The 16,731-nt window shown below is 41.5% G+C and overlaps 4 protein-coding genes across 9 annotated transcripts in view; 1 reads left to right on the top strand and 3 right to left on the bottom strand.

Moving 5' to 3' along the window:
- Positions 1-16,731, top strand: part of LOC122407510 (tubulin polyglutamylase TTLL4-like) — a 179,386-nt gene that overhangs the window by 65,784 nt on the left and 96,871 nt on the right. The gene's annotated exons all lie outside the window — the stretch shown is intronic.
- On the bottom strand, positions 2,756-4,373 carry LOC122407515 (enhancer of split malpha protein-like). Its single transcript, XM_043413789.1, has one exon. The coding sequence runs from the start codon at positions 4,039-4,041 to the stop codon at positions 3,559-3,561; it is 483 nt and encodes a 160-aa protein (XP_043269724.1). The 5' UTR covers positions 4,042-4,373; the 3' UTR covers positions 2,756-3,558.
- Positions 10,014-13,415, bottom strand: LOC122407512 (uncharacterized). 3 transcript variants are annotated; one of them, XM_043413783.1, is made up of 10 exons: positions 13,169-13,415; positions 12,452-12,692; positions 12,176-12,361; positions 11,885-11,962; positions 11,688-11,810; positions 11,293-11,373; positions 11,096-11,218; positions 10,751-10,992; positions 10,445-10,613; positions 10,014-10,298 (listed from the first exon to the last, which is right to left on the bottom strand). In XM_043413783.1, the coding sequence occupies exons 2-10, from the start codon at positions 12,690-12,692 to the stop codon at positions 10,159-10,161; spliced, it is 1,383 nt and encodes a 460-aa protein (XP_043269718.1). In that variant the 5' UTR covers positions 13,169-13,415; the 3' UTR covers positions 10,014-10,158. The 3 variants fall into 3 exon arrangements, with proteins under 3 accessions (XP_043269718.1, XP_043269719.1, XP_043269720.1); XM_043413784.1 differs by lacking the exon at positions 11,885-11,962; XM_043413785.1 differs by lacking the exons at positions 11,293-11,373; positions 11,688-11,810.
- LOC122407509 (uncharacterized) lies at positions 13,473-16,406 on the bottom strand. Its single transcript, XM_043413775.1, has 2 exons — positions 15,805-16,406; positions 13,473-15,618 (listed from the first exon to the last, which is right to left on the bottom strand). The coding sequence occupies exons 1-2, from the start codon at positions 15,881-15,883 to the stop codon at positions 13,478-13,480; spliced, it is 2,220 nt and encodes a 739-aa protein (XP_043269710.1). The 5' UTR covers positions 15,884-16,406; the 3' UTR covers positions 13,473-13,477.

Below are 16,731 nucleotides of genomic sequence, written 5' to 3'. Positions count from 1 at the left end.
CGAAACTTATTCCTGTATATACTCGCGTTTTATAGCTGCTTATTTATTAAATCGGCTCTTATTTTTTCATTCTTTTTCGCTTAAACTTATTGTCGGAATATCGTGTCCCCTCGAAGCCCCTGCACATCTGGATTTTCGCTCGTAAATTCACCAATGAATGTAGATTGCTCAAACGCCAGTCGAGTTTTCTCTTCGTCGATTGCATCCTCGCCTTCTCTCGCCGTTTATACACGAAACTTGTTATTATGCCGATCATATCCGACAAGAAAATGAGTTGCGATTCGAGCGCGCGCGCGCGGTGCCAAAATGCTTGTACATACATCGATATTTACGTACTTACGCGCGGATCGACTCTCTTAATTCGGTCCAGAATCAACTCTGCTCATGGGAATTCAGAAAGTCTTCTGTCCGAGTTGATAATAACGAAGCGAGCAGTGATGAAACGACGCCACGCCGCTCGTATTTACCTCACCAAGACTCCATCCAACTCGCTTAATGAATCACTTTATTCAATCCATTATCGTATCGAAAATATTGTGAAAGTGCTCAACCGTTTGTTTCACTTGCACCCTGTACATTCACTTTTTATCATCAGTTTTATTCATTGACTGCCTCGTTAAAGTTGATTGAAAATTTCGTCATATTATCATTTACTCTCAACGACGTATCATTTCGGGCCTCGTGCAAGAGTGCCGACGCGGATGGGCGCTGGACCCTGCGCCTGGGCCCCTTCGGACGAGCCTCTAAGCTCTAATACACCGCTGTCGAACGTGCTGCCTAACTCCAGGGGCGACGGGAACTCGAGCCCTCTAGCTGCCGAATGGAAATAACTATTCTTCCCATGCCTCGTACGAGGAAAAAGCGATTTAGAAATTAATCTGATTCTGAAACAATCTGGAAACATTTATCGATCGTTTACTCAATTTTCATGATTTCACTTGGATAATGCCCCCGTTCTCCGATGACGATACAACAAATTGCAAAAACGCAGTTATCGTTGGTGTTCGAGTTTTTCCAGGGATCGATGGCCTGCATAAGAAATTATTTAATCACAAGAAAAATTTGGCAAATTTAGCAAAAACGATTCGTCGCGAGACGGTTTGAATCTCGTAATCGCATTGTCAAGAGAATAAAAAGCTAAATATGACGAGTTTACTTTGGCCAATCTTTGTCAAGCTTTTATTAGATCAATGCCAGAGTGGCTCGGGATCGAAAATCGTGGAGGACTTAGTTGGCCGGGTTTCGTTGAATAAACACTCTTATTTAACCCTACCGCGCGGTGAGAGAAAGACGATTCCTAAATTATGCACCCTCCGGGCACTTTGATTCCATTATTATCTCATGCACGGTCAGCGGACACTCTCACCTCTCTTGCCTATCCCCCTTTCGCCCCCTGCTTGCAGCCAGCCCGTACGCACATTTTATTATTTTGCCATATGATGCACGGGGGGGATGGCGGGACGACCCTTGCCGGCGCGGGGTCGCATGGAAAATCATGTGAATTTGGCCACGTATGTGCAATCCGGTCTCGCGTAGGTGCACACATGTGCCGGGTACTGTGCACCTCCATATGGGCAGCACGTGTGTCCATTTCAATGTTGAAAACTGCCCCGCACGCAGAAACAAGTTTCTGCGTTCGTTGAATCGTGTCCCTTGAACGCGAGGGAAAGGAGACGCTCAGCGCTCAAACCCACTGTACCTTTTGTTAACCCAATCGCGACAGACTCTCCGAATCTCTGCCAATCTTTCCCTTTGTTGCGATATTCCTCACAATGAAATTCACCCACCAACAAAAAATCAATCGCGCTCTACGCTTCGAGTGAACATCCGCTCTCGTGTCAAGCTCCTTTTCCGAGTTGTGTCATTAAAACGATACTTTTGGGACTCGATAAAACGAGAATTGGGTGAAGAGTATATTCTGTCTCGTTGTTGGATTTTAAAACGAATTTTTAGTCTTGAAACTGCTTGAATCCGAAACATAATTTGCGAAGAATTTTGGTCGTTGAGAAAGCAGGGTCTTCGGTTATTCATTGGTGAAAAGCATTTCTGTAAAAATTTCATTTTTCGGTCACAACAAAATGTACGAGAAAATTAATTTTGTGTAATTCTCATTTCGATCGAATAAGCTGATGCATGGAACGTTACATTCGAAAATATTGATTTTTCGTGCACAAAAGAAAACGCAGAGTTCGTTCGATCCAAGCGTTTACCTTCGCAGCAGATGAAACGTTTTTTCAACCAACGTATTTCGCCGACTCATGATCGAGGAGCCTCGAAATATTGTCCAACATCTCGAGCCATTCCTTCCGCATTCCGCGACAATATTTTTCCGGCTTTGGTTTTGGCGCCAGAATTCTCAATCTTGCTGTTAAACTCGAGACGAGAGAAGAGGAGTTCCCTTGCGAGAGTATTAGGGGAACTCGAAGGACCCCTCGGATCATTACGAAACGAGTCTCAGGTCACCGGCACAGGGGAGTCCCGCCTTTTCTTAACGGACTTTGGAGTTCGCTATTGTCGACAAATTTGTCCGTTGTGAGAGCAACGCAATAAATAGAAGTTACGAATTTTTCGAGATGCTTTCTCAGCGATTCATTCTGCAACCAAAATAATTTTATCGCAGAATGATTTTTTCCTTTATTTTTCAGCTTTAAGAGCTTCAAATTATTCGTCAATGATGCGCTTAATAATAGTGGGGGGTGATGAAGGTGTGGAGGAACGAAGAAGTAATTACGAGAAGACAGTGATTTATGTTCAATAAATTGTTTTGTTTTTTTTTTTTTTTTCATTTTATTATTAAAACAAAAATGGAAGACGTTCGATGATGATTCATCAGCCGGATTAGGCCGATTACAATTAAAGCCATTATCACAATGTAGGATTTTTCTTCTTAACAATCTAAATCGTAATATCTAATAGGTACATTTATCACAATCGCGTTGAGGTTTCAATCGTTATTCGCGAAGAAGTAATTCGTTATATAAATACAAAAACATTTAGTTATTTTTTTCGATCGAAGGAAAAAAATGCTAAACCCTTTCTGTTCCGAACTCGTGTGTTTTGATGAGAAAAAAATAAAATAAAAAGAAAACTAATAAAAAACGTATCGTCAAAATATAACGAGTATCACTTGAGTATTCTCGAAACTTTCTCAATGTTTATCTGAGCGAATGTCAGAGTGTGAAAAACGACGAAAAAAAATTTGTCGGCTTGTGCGTGTTCGTGTTAAAATCTAAACTATCGATCACAGTTTTAACTTATTTGTTTCTCGAAGTGGTTTCGATCGAAAGGAAAATTCGAATGTTGTCGGATGGCATCTCGTGGTCGATGATTTCGGGGATTCCATCGGCTCTCGGACATTCCTCGAAACACTCGAAAAACTCTCTCGCGGTGCTCGTCGTTGTTCTCGGCGGCGATGCTGATCGGAGAGGCTCGATGAGACCGCTCGCCATTCGAAGACTCGCGTACCATCGCGAATCCACATTTGAGGTAGATTACGTCGCAATACGAATGTCACAGTGGGCGCTGATGAGGCAATTTCACAGCGTTGACACGTCGAATTCAAGCAACTTGCATCTCGGGCAGTTGGTTGAGGGAGAAAGCTCGTTCCTTGTAGCAGAGATCACTGTCGGCCAAGGAGAGTGTTGTCCAGTAGAAGTCACCGGCGTGGGTGTGGGCGAAGTGGACGGGAACGTAGCACTGTCCAGGAACGACCGGGACAACTGTCATTTGCCCGTCGAGGCAGACGGTGATGGCAGCGCCTTCCTCAGCTTCCTGGAGACCAGCCAACAGTCGCTGTTCCAAAGCCTCGTTCGAGTTGTTCTGGTTGTCGACTTCCTCGGTGAAGATTTCCGACTGGGGCTCGGCTTTCTGGTGCTTCGCGATTTTGCTGCTCTTCTTTTTCAGCAGTCGCAGAAGTGGCTTCAGAATCTTCCGTACTCGACGTACGCTCGATGTCTTGTTGTTGTTTGACATCTTGAGATTGTAGAGATTGTCGTTCAACTCGTTCTCGCACTCGAACACGTGGCTCATGGTCGCGGCCATCTTGGTTGTTAACGCGGACGAATTGAAGCAATAAAACGAACGACGAAAAACTGATTTTACTTCGTACAAGTTGATCGATCACCCGACAGCGAGTGATGCCAAACTTTTTTTTATCACCGAAGTAAAAACAAAACAATGAACACGTGCAAGTGGGTATCTGCGAATCGAATAAAGTGTGCGAAAATTTATCTTCGAATACGCTTCTATATGCTCGTTCAAGTAATCGTGTGTGCTTGCTCGAAGCGCTAGTGAGCGAATGATGTCTCGATGAAGCAACCCCGGAGCTTATATAGCCGTCGAAGACCCATGCCGGTACGAGCCTCGGAGTGGGGAAGGCAGGTGCACTCTGGCTGTGGGAACTTGGAGAATTCGGAGCTTCCCACGTTGCTCGGGGTCCACGCCGACCATCTGCCGTTCTTCTCGGTTCCTTGTTACTCACCCTATAGCTATATACGAGCGAGCTATACGCACCCCAACCACCTAGCACTCTCGGCGACCCTGCCATCTCCTCCCCCTCTCGACCACCCCCGCCGCACAACCCTCCAACACCGCGTCGAGCGAATCTATACGATCCTGACTGAATGAACGAGCAAGAGAGAGAGAGAGAGAGAGAGAGAGCGAGATCGTTCCACAAAGCGCGAGCGTCCACAGCCCGTAGGTGCTGCTCTCCGATTTCTTTTTTTCCCCATTCGAGTCTCCGATCTTTCAGAGGATACTCTAGGCCTGCTCTCTTCCTTTATCCCCTTCGCTGCGTGGCCCCCTCGCACTTTCTCATCTCATTCGCCCTCCCTCTCTGCCCGCAGCATCTCTTTCTCTCGCGCTTGGCCGACTCGGGGGCTTTCTCGGGTCTCTCACGTGGGGACGTATCTGTGCCTCGTAGAGGGTTGTCTTGCAGGTTCGTTCCTGCTACTCCTCTTCCTCATTCTTCCCCCTGACACACCGAAAAAAAGGAACAAACTTGTTACGACACGTTCGAGTTTCCCGCACCCACCCACCTCTCTTCTCTCGCTCATGATCCCACCGAATTTCGTCATCATATCGTGCAGAAAATGACGAGCCTGCCTCGGCTTCCGCTTTCCATTTCTGGCACACAACTTTCTGCCAGAATCCTTTCATCTTACGCGGTACGAAGGAAGGTGAAATCGTCGTACTTTTCGTCGAGATACAAACGCTTCGTTTCGCCAGGATATTAATTCTGATCGCGTATCCCCCATGTTCCCAGAAGACGCAGCCTCGCTTCTCAATCTCCGTTTACTACCCTCCTCGTTAAACGAAAGAAAAAACGAAGCTGAAGAAAAACAAGCCTCGTTTTGTCTAAGCAATGTGCTATGTATTTCGACTGTTTTTTCCTCTTCATCCCCTCGATCTTTCGCTCTGTTGGGGGTCCTGCACGTGACACGGGACACTCCGGAGCCAACGGAACGGTCCAGACGCGCTTTCACAGCGACACACGAGAGAGCGAGAGAGAAACAGCATCCGAGTCAAATCTTTTCGTGTGCGTCGCTGCTGACGGTCATTAAGAACGCGTCTCGAGGTTAAGTTTCTCTTTTTTTTATCTTCCTCGTACGTCCTTTCGTCTTTAGTCGAAGGCCCAAAGTCATATGAAACCCCCTATGGGGTCTCTCGTATCCCGTAACCGATGAACGAGCGTTTTAACGTTTGCACACGTCCATTTCCCCAAAATTTTCATATGCACGAGGGTAGAAAAAACGAGAAAAAAACTCGAAAGCCATCGCCCGAAAGGTCGACGCGTACACACACGTGAGCTACATTTCAGCCACGTTTCAACTCCATTAACGACGTTTTTTTCAACCTCAGCCCCGAATCCCCAAATTTTTTTTTCACCCGGACTAATTTACCGCATTCGTTTTTTCCCCTAGTGACTTTCCAAACAACCCGCTTAATTGACGCTGAAAAATTCACGCTTTGTGTCGAGCGAGCCTCCCGGTGCTCGGAATTTTTCACTCGTTATTAACGCTCCAATTAATTTTCTTCCCTTCCACTTCACGACTCGAGGGCTTTCTCAAAGTTTTTCTCAAACCCCGTGAACTAGCTCGTGTGTCAATTCTTAGTCGACTGATTACCGAAGAAAATAACTTTCCTTTCCGTGCCCCATCGAAAGTGGAAATTTATGGAAAAGCAGGAATATTAAGCGGGCACAATAACAGGACAAACAGGTCGTTAATGTTTGCCCAATGCTCCAGGAGATTCGTCCATCTCCACGTTTTCGTGCGCTACGTGACATTATTTGAGTTAGTATTTAAGAGACCAGTGCTAAAATACACCTGAGCGAACGTGACGGTTCAAAGAGTGTAGCCTGTTTGGTTTAATGGTTAAACTCGCTGGGGTCGGAACCGGAGAGTCGTTCCTCCCCTCCGGCATTCCTGTTAGGTCTACATAGCCTTGGTGCAGGAATGCGCGTTGCAGAGTTCGGGGATGATGTTACATCCGCGTAGAGGCCCGCAGGTATAGATTCGAGGCGGATGAGACGAGGCGAAAAAGTTTGTAGTGTTTCTCCCCTCCGTCCGAAGCCAACAGGTACATCGAGCATTGTATTTGTTTTTCATTCGATCTCTCGCTCTCCTGTTCTCCCTTGGCAGTGCGACCTGTCCGCGAGGGTTTGCTCGAGCAAGTACATTTTCTCGTCCCTTAATGCAGGTGAAATTTATGCGAGGACGCGCCAAGTTTCGTTTTCTCCCTTTATTGCCGAGGACACTTGCCGTCTCCTGATGAATAATTCATCAAATTTATCTTTCCACGTGCACCATCGCGATCCTCGCGTCACATTTTCCCACCGACTCTAGACGAATCTTGACCTGGTCAACTCACAGCGCGCATTCCCGTCGAGGATTTCCAGTCCAGCGAGGTAAAACTTGGCGCTCTCTTCCCCGCACGACGATTCCCCTCGTCCTTCCACGCATAATGTGCTTCCCGCGTCTCTCACGAACCCCCAGCTTTTTGCTCCACGCTGCTCAGCGGATCGACAAGTGCCGTGCACGAACGCGTACAAACTACTCTGCACGTGCAAATTCTTATTCCTTTTGTTTGCGGCACTCGCCCGCCCGCGCGGACAACCGGTACCTTCGAATTTTCGAGAAGCCCAGTCGTCGCTAGAGAGCCCCTCCGAGCCGAGTGAGTAAACATTTCTTCCGAGAGTTACTTTATTCGAGAAATCATTTTTCTCGACGCTTCGTTAATTATGATAAATGAGCTTCGAACTCGAAGGCTTAAAGAGTACAAAATTTGGTAAAAACTCGCCCATTCCATCGAATTATTACATTTTTTTTTTATTTTCGATCATTTTCGTGCCAAAGTTCGTTTTGGGGCGTTGCGAATGTTGCTGAAGTCACTCATTTACCTAATTTTCCGTATCATTTCTTCTGGAATTAAATTCGAAGGTTTCAAATTGAATATTGTACTTAATTGTTGGATCGCCACTGAATAACTTTCGACCCAATCACTATTGTTACCATTGTCATGACGATTCTCATTCAAACGTTATTGTTTTCGTACCCCCGCCGTCCGCAATTATGGTGAATTCCATTGAACATTATTCCTGGCGTTATTGAAGTTGCATGGGAGTCTGAAAAAAAACAAACCGCAGAGGCCCTTTGTTCAATCGCTTATGCGATTAAAATATTGACTCGCGAATTTGGTGGTCGGTTAAATTCCACTCGAATTATTCCCTCGGAATAAACACGTGTTCGGGGCTTGCGTGTTCCCGGTCGCATTCTTTTTAATAGTTTTCATTTCTCCGAAATTCTCTTTATGATGCTTTCGTATAAACACAGGATGACGATATTACGAACGCGAATAAAGAAAAGAGTAGAGCGAGAGAGGGAGGGAGGCCGGAGAGAAGATCGAGTGGGTCTCATTGTCACGTTTTTTTTCTTACGTGCCCTCGAGGTTTCGAAGTCGTGTTTGAAGATACGTACGAGGAACACGATGCCTCGATTGCTTTTCTCGTGTACTACACCAGAATCTCGAATTTTTCTTTCCTTTTGGAATTAGCATATAAATAATATGCACGAACGGGAGCGCTTATCGTAAAAGTCCTCCGGATATGCTCTATTCTGTGGAGCGGAGGAAAAGTAAGAAAGGTCTGTAAAGTGGGGTTGGGTACGAAGCGAAATGACGTAAGCGAGGGGAGTTCGTAGCTCGAGTTTCGCGAGCCGAGGCTTTCTGCTTGTCAGCACTTTGCACTTCTGCCCTTCTGACTGGGGTGCTCGCTAATGCCCGTGAACGCTTGACGATCGCGTACATGCATCACGACCGGACGAGCTTTGCCCACGTGCAAAGGGAAACGAATTAAAGAACACAGAATGGAGTTGAGTTAAAAAGTAAAATGAGTATAAAAAAGAGAAAAAACGACGGGGGAAAGGACAGGCGCAGCGGACCGGGAGCAGCGAGTAAAGAGGCTGAGGCTCCGGAGAGACAGAGAAAAAGGGCGAGAGGAAAGTGGAAGCCAAGTTTGAAACAGTAGTGGTGACCCCCGGGGCTGGAGAGAAGCGCAGGTCCAAACAACAAGTCCCTTCTGACGTCAGCGGCAGGTGCAACCTGCGCTCGGCCATATAATACTGCCCTCTCATTTCTGATTCTTTTTATCCTTTCGTTCCTTTTTTAAACCCCGTCTCCTTCGCTCTCCCTTCACCTCGCACTCGTTCTCGTACGCGACGCTCATCTCTTTTATTTTTCACTCTCTCGCCTCGCTCCCTCCAATCTCTCGTCCACCAACTATGAGCTCCGCGCCCTCCCTCTCCCCTTAACATTCTCGCCGAAGGGCTCTCTCTCTCTCTTTCTCCTTCTCCCTCTTACACTTTTTTCTCCCCTCGGCCAGTAATCATACCGATTTTGAGATCGAGATACCCACCAGCAGATCATGTTGGATTCGGTTACGAGCGAACGTGTCGCGAGAAATCATCCGCCGAGCTCATACTTCACTTTTTATCGCTTTTTTCTTCCTCGCATACCTGCTTCTCAGCTTACCTCCAATCAGTCTCGCCCCCCTCGGTCCGATTCGATTCCACGGAGATTAGAAAAATCTAACGTTGACGATCTTGACACTTCCTTGCTCGGGCCCGCCAGAGCCCACCGCGACGGCGTTAACTCCGTCGAGCTCTCTATCTCACGCACCATCCTACTCCAATTTTCGATCGGAAGATTAGACGCGTTACGCTACCTTCACAGTGACTAGCGCCGTCGACGCGATTACAAATCTATTCGGGCTCGTTCTCCTCCAAAATGCTGTTTTTTTTTTTTTTTTTTCATTCTCGAAAGAATATTCATCAGAATATTCCTTCCACTAAATTCTCCTTCTCGTTTTTTCAAGGGTCGAGAAAAAATTTCAGAAAAATCCCCGCATTATTCGTTGACTAGAGTCGTGATGAATCGAGGCGGCGTCGGTGGCCGGCAGAGTTTAACTTTATTTCAGAGTTTTCGGCGTCCTCCCCGCTCCTCGAGTCTTCCGGGTTTCATCGGTTGACGAATAATGCTCACGCCTCAAGAAAACGTAAAAATTTCTGTATTTACTAGAACAATGCGATAGAAATGTTGGCACAGATCTTGTAAAAGCGTGAGAAATCGCGTTTATTTTCTCCCCATGCACTAAATTTCGTCTCGCATACAAACCGTCCCGCCTAGAAAATTTCCTAGGTACCTCCTTAGGGTATTGTCAGGCTGCCATGCTGCCTTGGTAAGGCGCTTGTAAGGCCACCTGATGACACCCTGTTCCAAAATGTTACGCCCTAAAACAAATGGCCATGACCAGGTTGTTTGGTCAGGCCCGAATAGGGCGCCCTGGCCCGGGTCGGATCACGCTCGTTTACAGACCCTGATTAGGTTATCTGACCGGGCGGTGATCAGGGTTTTCGACTAGGCTACTGTCAGATTGTCCCTACATGAAAATCTCGTGCAAATATACTTCTAGAAGACATCATTATTTTATAAATATTTATTAAATCAATCATGTAAATTATAAATCTTTTTTTAAATATTTTTACATGTGTAACATATAAATTAATAATTATGTTTTATAAACATAAATTATGTTTTTTAAATTGTCAAGTTTGAGGAACATGTGGATACAGAGTCTAATTTTATATTCTTAAAAATACGCGTTTATTGGGAATTTTTTTGGCGTATAGCCCGATTTCCATCCCAATCCTTGGCATTGTTGATGACTCTGCCAACAGCTTGCTCAAAATCTTTGACGCTTACGGATTTCTTCTCGTCGCTGGCGAATTTTGCGATAACAACATCTGAAAACAGCAAATATCAATTAAATTCTCGATATTTTAATTTTCGTTAAGATAGTGAAAATTGTATCCACGTCCAATTATTATTTGAATAAATACTGAATATTTGAATAAATATATTAGTAAATATAAAATATTTGAATAAATACCTTGAACGCACGAGAAGAATTTAGTTTTGGAAAGGACTTGCTTTCTTCCCGTATTCTTCACTGCGGTGAATTGTACAACAATGTCTCGAGAGATGAATTTTTTGAAAATATCCCGTACGGTCTGTTGCATTGGCACGGAAATACTAGCAATCCGCCACATGCTTGCAATCTGAAACATAAATAAATTTAAATATGATAATAAATGAACATAAAAATAAAATAAAAAATTTTCCCACTGAAAATTGAGTTCGAAAAATCTGTGGAGAAGTAGTTTTTATAGTGAGTTGAATATAAACGCAAACTCACAATGTCATTACGAAATTTTTCATCGGCGAGTAGTTTAGCCTCGAAGTCCATAAAGTCTTGCATATTTTTTAATGGCAGAATTAAATTATGTTTTTTGGTTGGACTGCTGAAGTTTGGAAGCTCGGACATCTTGTTGGCTACAGTTTCTGTACACATAATTTTCAGTTCTTCTAGTTGAGTCGATATTTGCGCCAAATGAAGGCTTTGTGCATAGAAACCTTTAGTCACGGCTGCTTTGATATCTGAAACATATAAAATCATAAATTTATGGAATTGACTTGAAACATCGAATGAGCATTATATTTCCCATTACAAAATCAAATTTTATTTTTAAAAAATACTGACCTTCCAATGAAGCACCATCTTTCATTACTGATACCATGTCGTCGAATAGCATAAGAGGTGGTGTACTCTCCTGTCGTGTTTGAGTCTTTGTAAAAGACTCGGGGATGATTTTGTTTTGCACCACTAGAAATTAGAAATTCCATTTGTTAGAAACGACAAAAACCATGTTTTGGAATATGAAAAAAATTGCAAGAAACCTTTGATCTTTTTTGTCGACTCTTTCTCTTTTCTTTTAGATACTGTCTCCGAGGCAGCTGCTGGTTCAAGCGTCTCGGATACTGAAAATAATAAATATAAAATTGATCTCAGATTCCAAAAAAATTCTAGATGATGGAAATAGAGTCTCCGTTAAATCATCACAAAGAACTTTGGCTACAAATCTTCCTTTCATATTCTTTTTGAGTCAAATATTCTTATCTAGTCAAAAAAATACTTGGATTCAGATTTTTAGAGTCAAAATGTAATCAAATCTCTAGTAAAAAAAAAAAAAAAACAGAATCCGATTTTCAGAGATTATCTAGTCAAAAAAATATTTAGAATCACATTTTTAGAGTCAAAATCTAGTCAAATTTCATATTAAAAAAATACTAACCTTTCAATAAATTACAGTCATTTATTACCGAAACCATGTCGTTAAATAGCATAAGAGGAGGTGTGCTCTCATGTCGTATTTGAGTACTTGTAAAAGACTCGGGGATGATTTTGTTTTGCACCACTAGAAATTAGAAATTCTATTTGTTAAAAACGAGAAGAACCATGTTTTGGAATATAAAAAAAATTACAAGAAACCTTTGATCTTTTTTGTCGACTCTTTCTCTTTTGTTTTAGATACTGTTTCCGAAGTAGCTAGCTCAAACGTTTCGGATACTGAAAATAATGAATATCAAATTGATCTCAGATTCCAAAATATTTCTAGATGATGGAAATAGAGTCTCCGTTAAATCATCACAAAGAACTTTGGCTACAAATCTTCCTTTCATATTCTTTTTGAGTCAAATATTCTTATCTAGTCAAAAAAATACTTGGATTCAAATTTTCAGAATCAATATCTAAATATACTAAATAACTAAAAATACTTACTTAGATTCAGATTTTCATCCGTCAATTCAGGAACCTCCCAAAGACTGTTAGAAACCCGTTCTCCCGTTTTATAGGATTCCATTGCCATCCTAGCTTTGTCACTTGAAGAATATTCATCGTCAGTAGAGAATGCATGGTCTTTTTGGTCGAGTATTCTCAATTTTTTCAAGCCTTCTTGATAAGTTCCTGTGAAGTCGAAAGCAAATTGGTACATATTCAGGAAAAAATATAGTGGCAAATGATGAAATAATAATAATATCAAGTAATTTAACTTACTAGCTCTGCCGCGTACAGTGACTGCATAAGCTGGCCAATCCTCCGGTGCTGGAGCACAACATTCGATAAGTGAATGCAGTAATGCTGAATTCTCTTCATCATATGGTGGGGGCATAAATTTTGCCATGAGTCCATCGGTGTTTTTATCATAAGCTATCCAACTACTTGGAATAACATCGACTGATTTTTTTTGTCCGTCATTCTCTTCTCTGAATTCAACCAGTTTGAAAACGTTATCCATCTACACAGTACAAAAAAATATGACACTTTTCTTCTTATTTGAATCATGATTATTTTTACTTATTATAAACAGTTTTATAATTATACAAATTATACATATTACACCGTTAGACATGAGGAAAACTTTTTTTGCTTCAAACAAGTCACGACCACGCGTAATTTTTGAGGTTATTGCTAATGTTTTTCCATCATTCATTTATTGTGCAAGTATCTTACTTTGAAAAAATCTTTTCTTTTGATTTTTTCCTTCTCATTTTCGAAATATAAATGATATCTCGACTTACGAAGGTCATGAATTCCGTTTGTGCAAACAACGAAATGGCGCGGTCATTTTTAGGTTATAATTTTCGTTTTGAGCAATATTCTGGACCGTTTATACTTTCAGGTTTTTTTTTCGTGAAATCATTGAAAATTCGTAATAGTGATTGATTATGCATGGAAAAGTCATGTTAATAAATATAAAGAAAAAAAACTTACGATTTGCCGAATTCTGAGATGACGGTAGTACACGTTCCAACTTCAAGCGTTTGTTCCGAACTGTCCAGTATCGACGACGCGAAATGCGATGTGATAATTTTGAGGTTAGAATTGTTCTTGTCTCCTGCGTTATTTTCAGTCATACATACTTCAATTTTTTTTTATGTTTCAACACTCACAGAGGTAATGGTAATTGCTCATAAAAATAAAGTGGGAATTTCAAATTACGAATTGAGATATACATTCCCATATAGAGAAAAAAATCAGAAAAAAGTACACATTAGAATGTCGACACTTGAACTCATTTTTTTACGTATGAAGTAATGGCATTACATAGATTTTTTTTTCTTCTGAACCATCATCGATTTTCAAGCACACCATTTTGGCCTGAATATTTTGAAGAGCACAAGTTTTGTTAATGTTGGTTTTTTTTACCTTCCACATATGCAGGGTCTGTGAGTTACACGGATATTCAAAAATAGGTTTTTCTCGACTCAAAATTTTTCCGGCGATCTTAATTTCTTCTTGATGTTGATTAGACAATTTATATATTGCGTTGATCATTAAAATCTGACCGTTTTGGAGCATTACCGTGTTGTCGGGTGAATTATTAGTCAGAGTAAATTCTTTATATTGAAGCTTTTTTATTATTCTGTTTCTTTGTGGTTCGATGCCTTTTTTGACTTTTTTGTAGACTATTATCACAGCTTGTGGTATTTCAGTTTTATCTGTATTAACGAGAAATTCTTCATAATACCGACGACATATTTGAGACAGCGGACGATTGCCATTTCGGACCATTTTTTTAATTTTTCCTAATGAACTTTCAAACGGAAATGCGGTGATATTATTCAAAGGACATTTTAGATTTTTGACATCGTCGGCCAAATGTATTACCGAGTGCATATTTAAAACTTGGCTCTGTTTTCCATAATAAAATTCGCTGAGTTGTACGAATCGTGTAAGATAAGTCTTTGCCTGTTCATTGAATTTCAACGCCAGGTCTTTTGAGCACAAAATTCTACAAGCCGCATGCAAGAGCATAAAATGTTTGTACAAGTCATCTTGTAGAACTTTTTTCAAAACAACTGATCCGAGATACAACAAAAAAAATCGGAATTCCGTTGCTTTCCACTTTGCAATCTCGGCCAATGATCTGGTTGTGCGTTGAAATTCTTGAGGTATTTGCGATTGCAGTTCAAGTAAAATGTAGGTCAAAATTGATTTCCCTGTGTGGCTCATTTTTACTTTTCGATCACCCTTCATCCAATATTCGAGCAATTTTTTCATCAAGCCAAGACAGCAAAGATGCATAAAATCCAACACAAAATGCATAACCATGTCGAGTTCAGCGATGATTAGTAAAGGTGAGACCCCTCTATGGTGTTCAGGTTGTTCTTGTCTCCGAAAACTTTCATTTGTTCTTTCCGGGCAATTTGTGGATGGATAGATTATACGTTCATCATATCTCTCACCTTTAACAGTACAACGCTCACAGGCATAATATGCGCCATGGTTTTTTATGCATTTGACGAAAGAGCGAGCGGGTTTGTCGCAAATGAAACACATAATACGAATTTCGAGTAGCGTCCCATCTATAACGATTCCTTCGCGTAAAAGATCTAACATCTCATTGTTAAATTTTTCAAAATACATGTTCGCAACGTGCGGCTTTTCGATTCCGGCGTATATAGCCACTGGGAAAACTCGATATACGTCGGGTTCAGAAAAAACTTTGCATAAAATTGGCCAGAGTTGCTTACTGCTTGATTTAAACAGGGAAATTCCATCGATGTTAAATTGCAGGTACAATATATTGTCTTTGTGCAAATTGGAGTTCACAATTCTTTGGAGATGGTGTTTTATTCCAAAATACACAAAGTCACCTATTTCAGCACCATCAACATCCTTGAACTTTTCAATTTCATACATTGCTGATGTTGTTTTGAGGAAAGTTTTTGATGATTTTGGCAATTCTGGTAACAATCTTTTTCGAAGAATTTCAAGCAATTTATCCAACTGTGTTTGTGGAATACGAGCAGCCACAGCCCACTTTCGCAGTTCTAAAATTTCAGTGTTTTCTTCAACAGGATGCCCTCTCCGCTCTTGGTTTTCTTCATTACACTGCCTGTCCCCGTCAGAATTTTCTTCGCTGCTTTCTTCATTCATGGATTCTACTTCGCTGCTCTCTTCATTATTAGATGTTGCTTCGCTGCTTTCTTCATTGGTGAATTTTCCATCGCTGTCTCTGTTTAGCTCATCACCGCTGGATTCTTTATTATCAGTATGCCCTTCGCTGTCATGTTTGTTAAAATTCAATTCCCCACCATTGATTGAACTTGTCGCAGACTCACTGTTTTCATTATCAAAAATCTTTGTCACACCATCTGTGATGTTTTCATTTCTTTCTCTAGTTACCGAAGCAAAACTAGTACTCGGGCTATGTAAATCTGTGAAATATTAAACAATAAAATAAAATGATTGGTGTGCTAAGATTGACACAATTTTAGAATTTCCAAGAGAAAAATCACAAATTTGTATCAATAATTCTCTCAACACAATTCTCGTTCGTTTGTATAATGTCAATTTTAATTCGTTCACATAATTAATGCAAATCACTTTAAAATTGTACATACCTTTTGAAAATTTACGCATAGAGCGATATCTTCGCATACGCATGCGCGCCTTATACCGACGTTGCTCATCTCGATTCATTTCAACTTATGTTCAGATAAAATTTTTTTATTGTTTGATTTCACTTGAAAACTCGTCACTCGGATCTTTTATAAAATACGAATAGAATAAAACTTCATCAAATATATGGAAACTCACTTTGAAAATCACTTGGAAACTTGTCACTCGGATCTCGTATAAAACACTAATGGAATATAACTTATTCACCATATTCGAATACGCGTTTGTGCCAGTCATAAGGCAAGCCTTGGAAGGACCTAATAGAACAAGTACTGTCAAGGCAGTATTGTGGTAGATTCCAGCTGGAATCTCATAAGGATTTCCACATATGGCGTGATTAAGTCGAGCCTGAGCAGGACCTGAATGAGATAACGGTCAAAAAGGCCTTATCTAGGCGAACCCGATCAGGGCCATTTTAGATTAGGCTGTTTTGGAAATTATTGTGGAAAACCTTATAGCGGCCACATCAGGCTTTTAACAATAGGATTGCCCGTTTCAAAACCTGATCATGACCTCATCATGAACAGGTGAACCCTAACAAATTTCTAGGCGGGGTGCTTCTTATCTGGGTCTCCGAGGGTGCAAAAGGTTTGCCTTCGAAGATAAGACGAATCGGGTTTCTACCGATCCTTTTTCAAGAGGTACGCGCCAAGATAAACAACTGACGTAATGGCGCAGAGTTAGCTCGAGGAAAAGACCGATAAACCCAAAAAAAGTCTCGCGGTTGAGAAAAAATCGTGGGAGAAGTATAGAGTGAGATATATGTCGAAGAAAAAATGAAGATTGGAAATGAGAAAAAAGGAAAAGAATGTTGGAACATCTCAAGCTAAAAATAGTCCTCGCCACGACTACCGTTTTCGTTTCTTTCT

The sequence above is a fragment of the Venturia canescens genome, chromosome 3 (assembly GCF_019457755.1).
Source record: "Venturia canescens isolate UGA chromosome 3, ASM1945775v1, whole genome shotgun sequence".
Classification (NCBI taxonomy): Eukaryota; Metazoa; Arthropoda; class Insecta; order Hymenoptera; family Ichneumonidae; genus Venturia; species Venturia canescens.
This window is presented reverse-complemented; position numbering and strand designations above follow the sequence as displayed.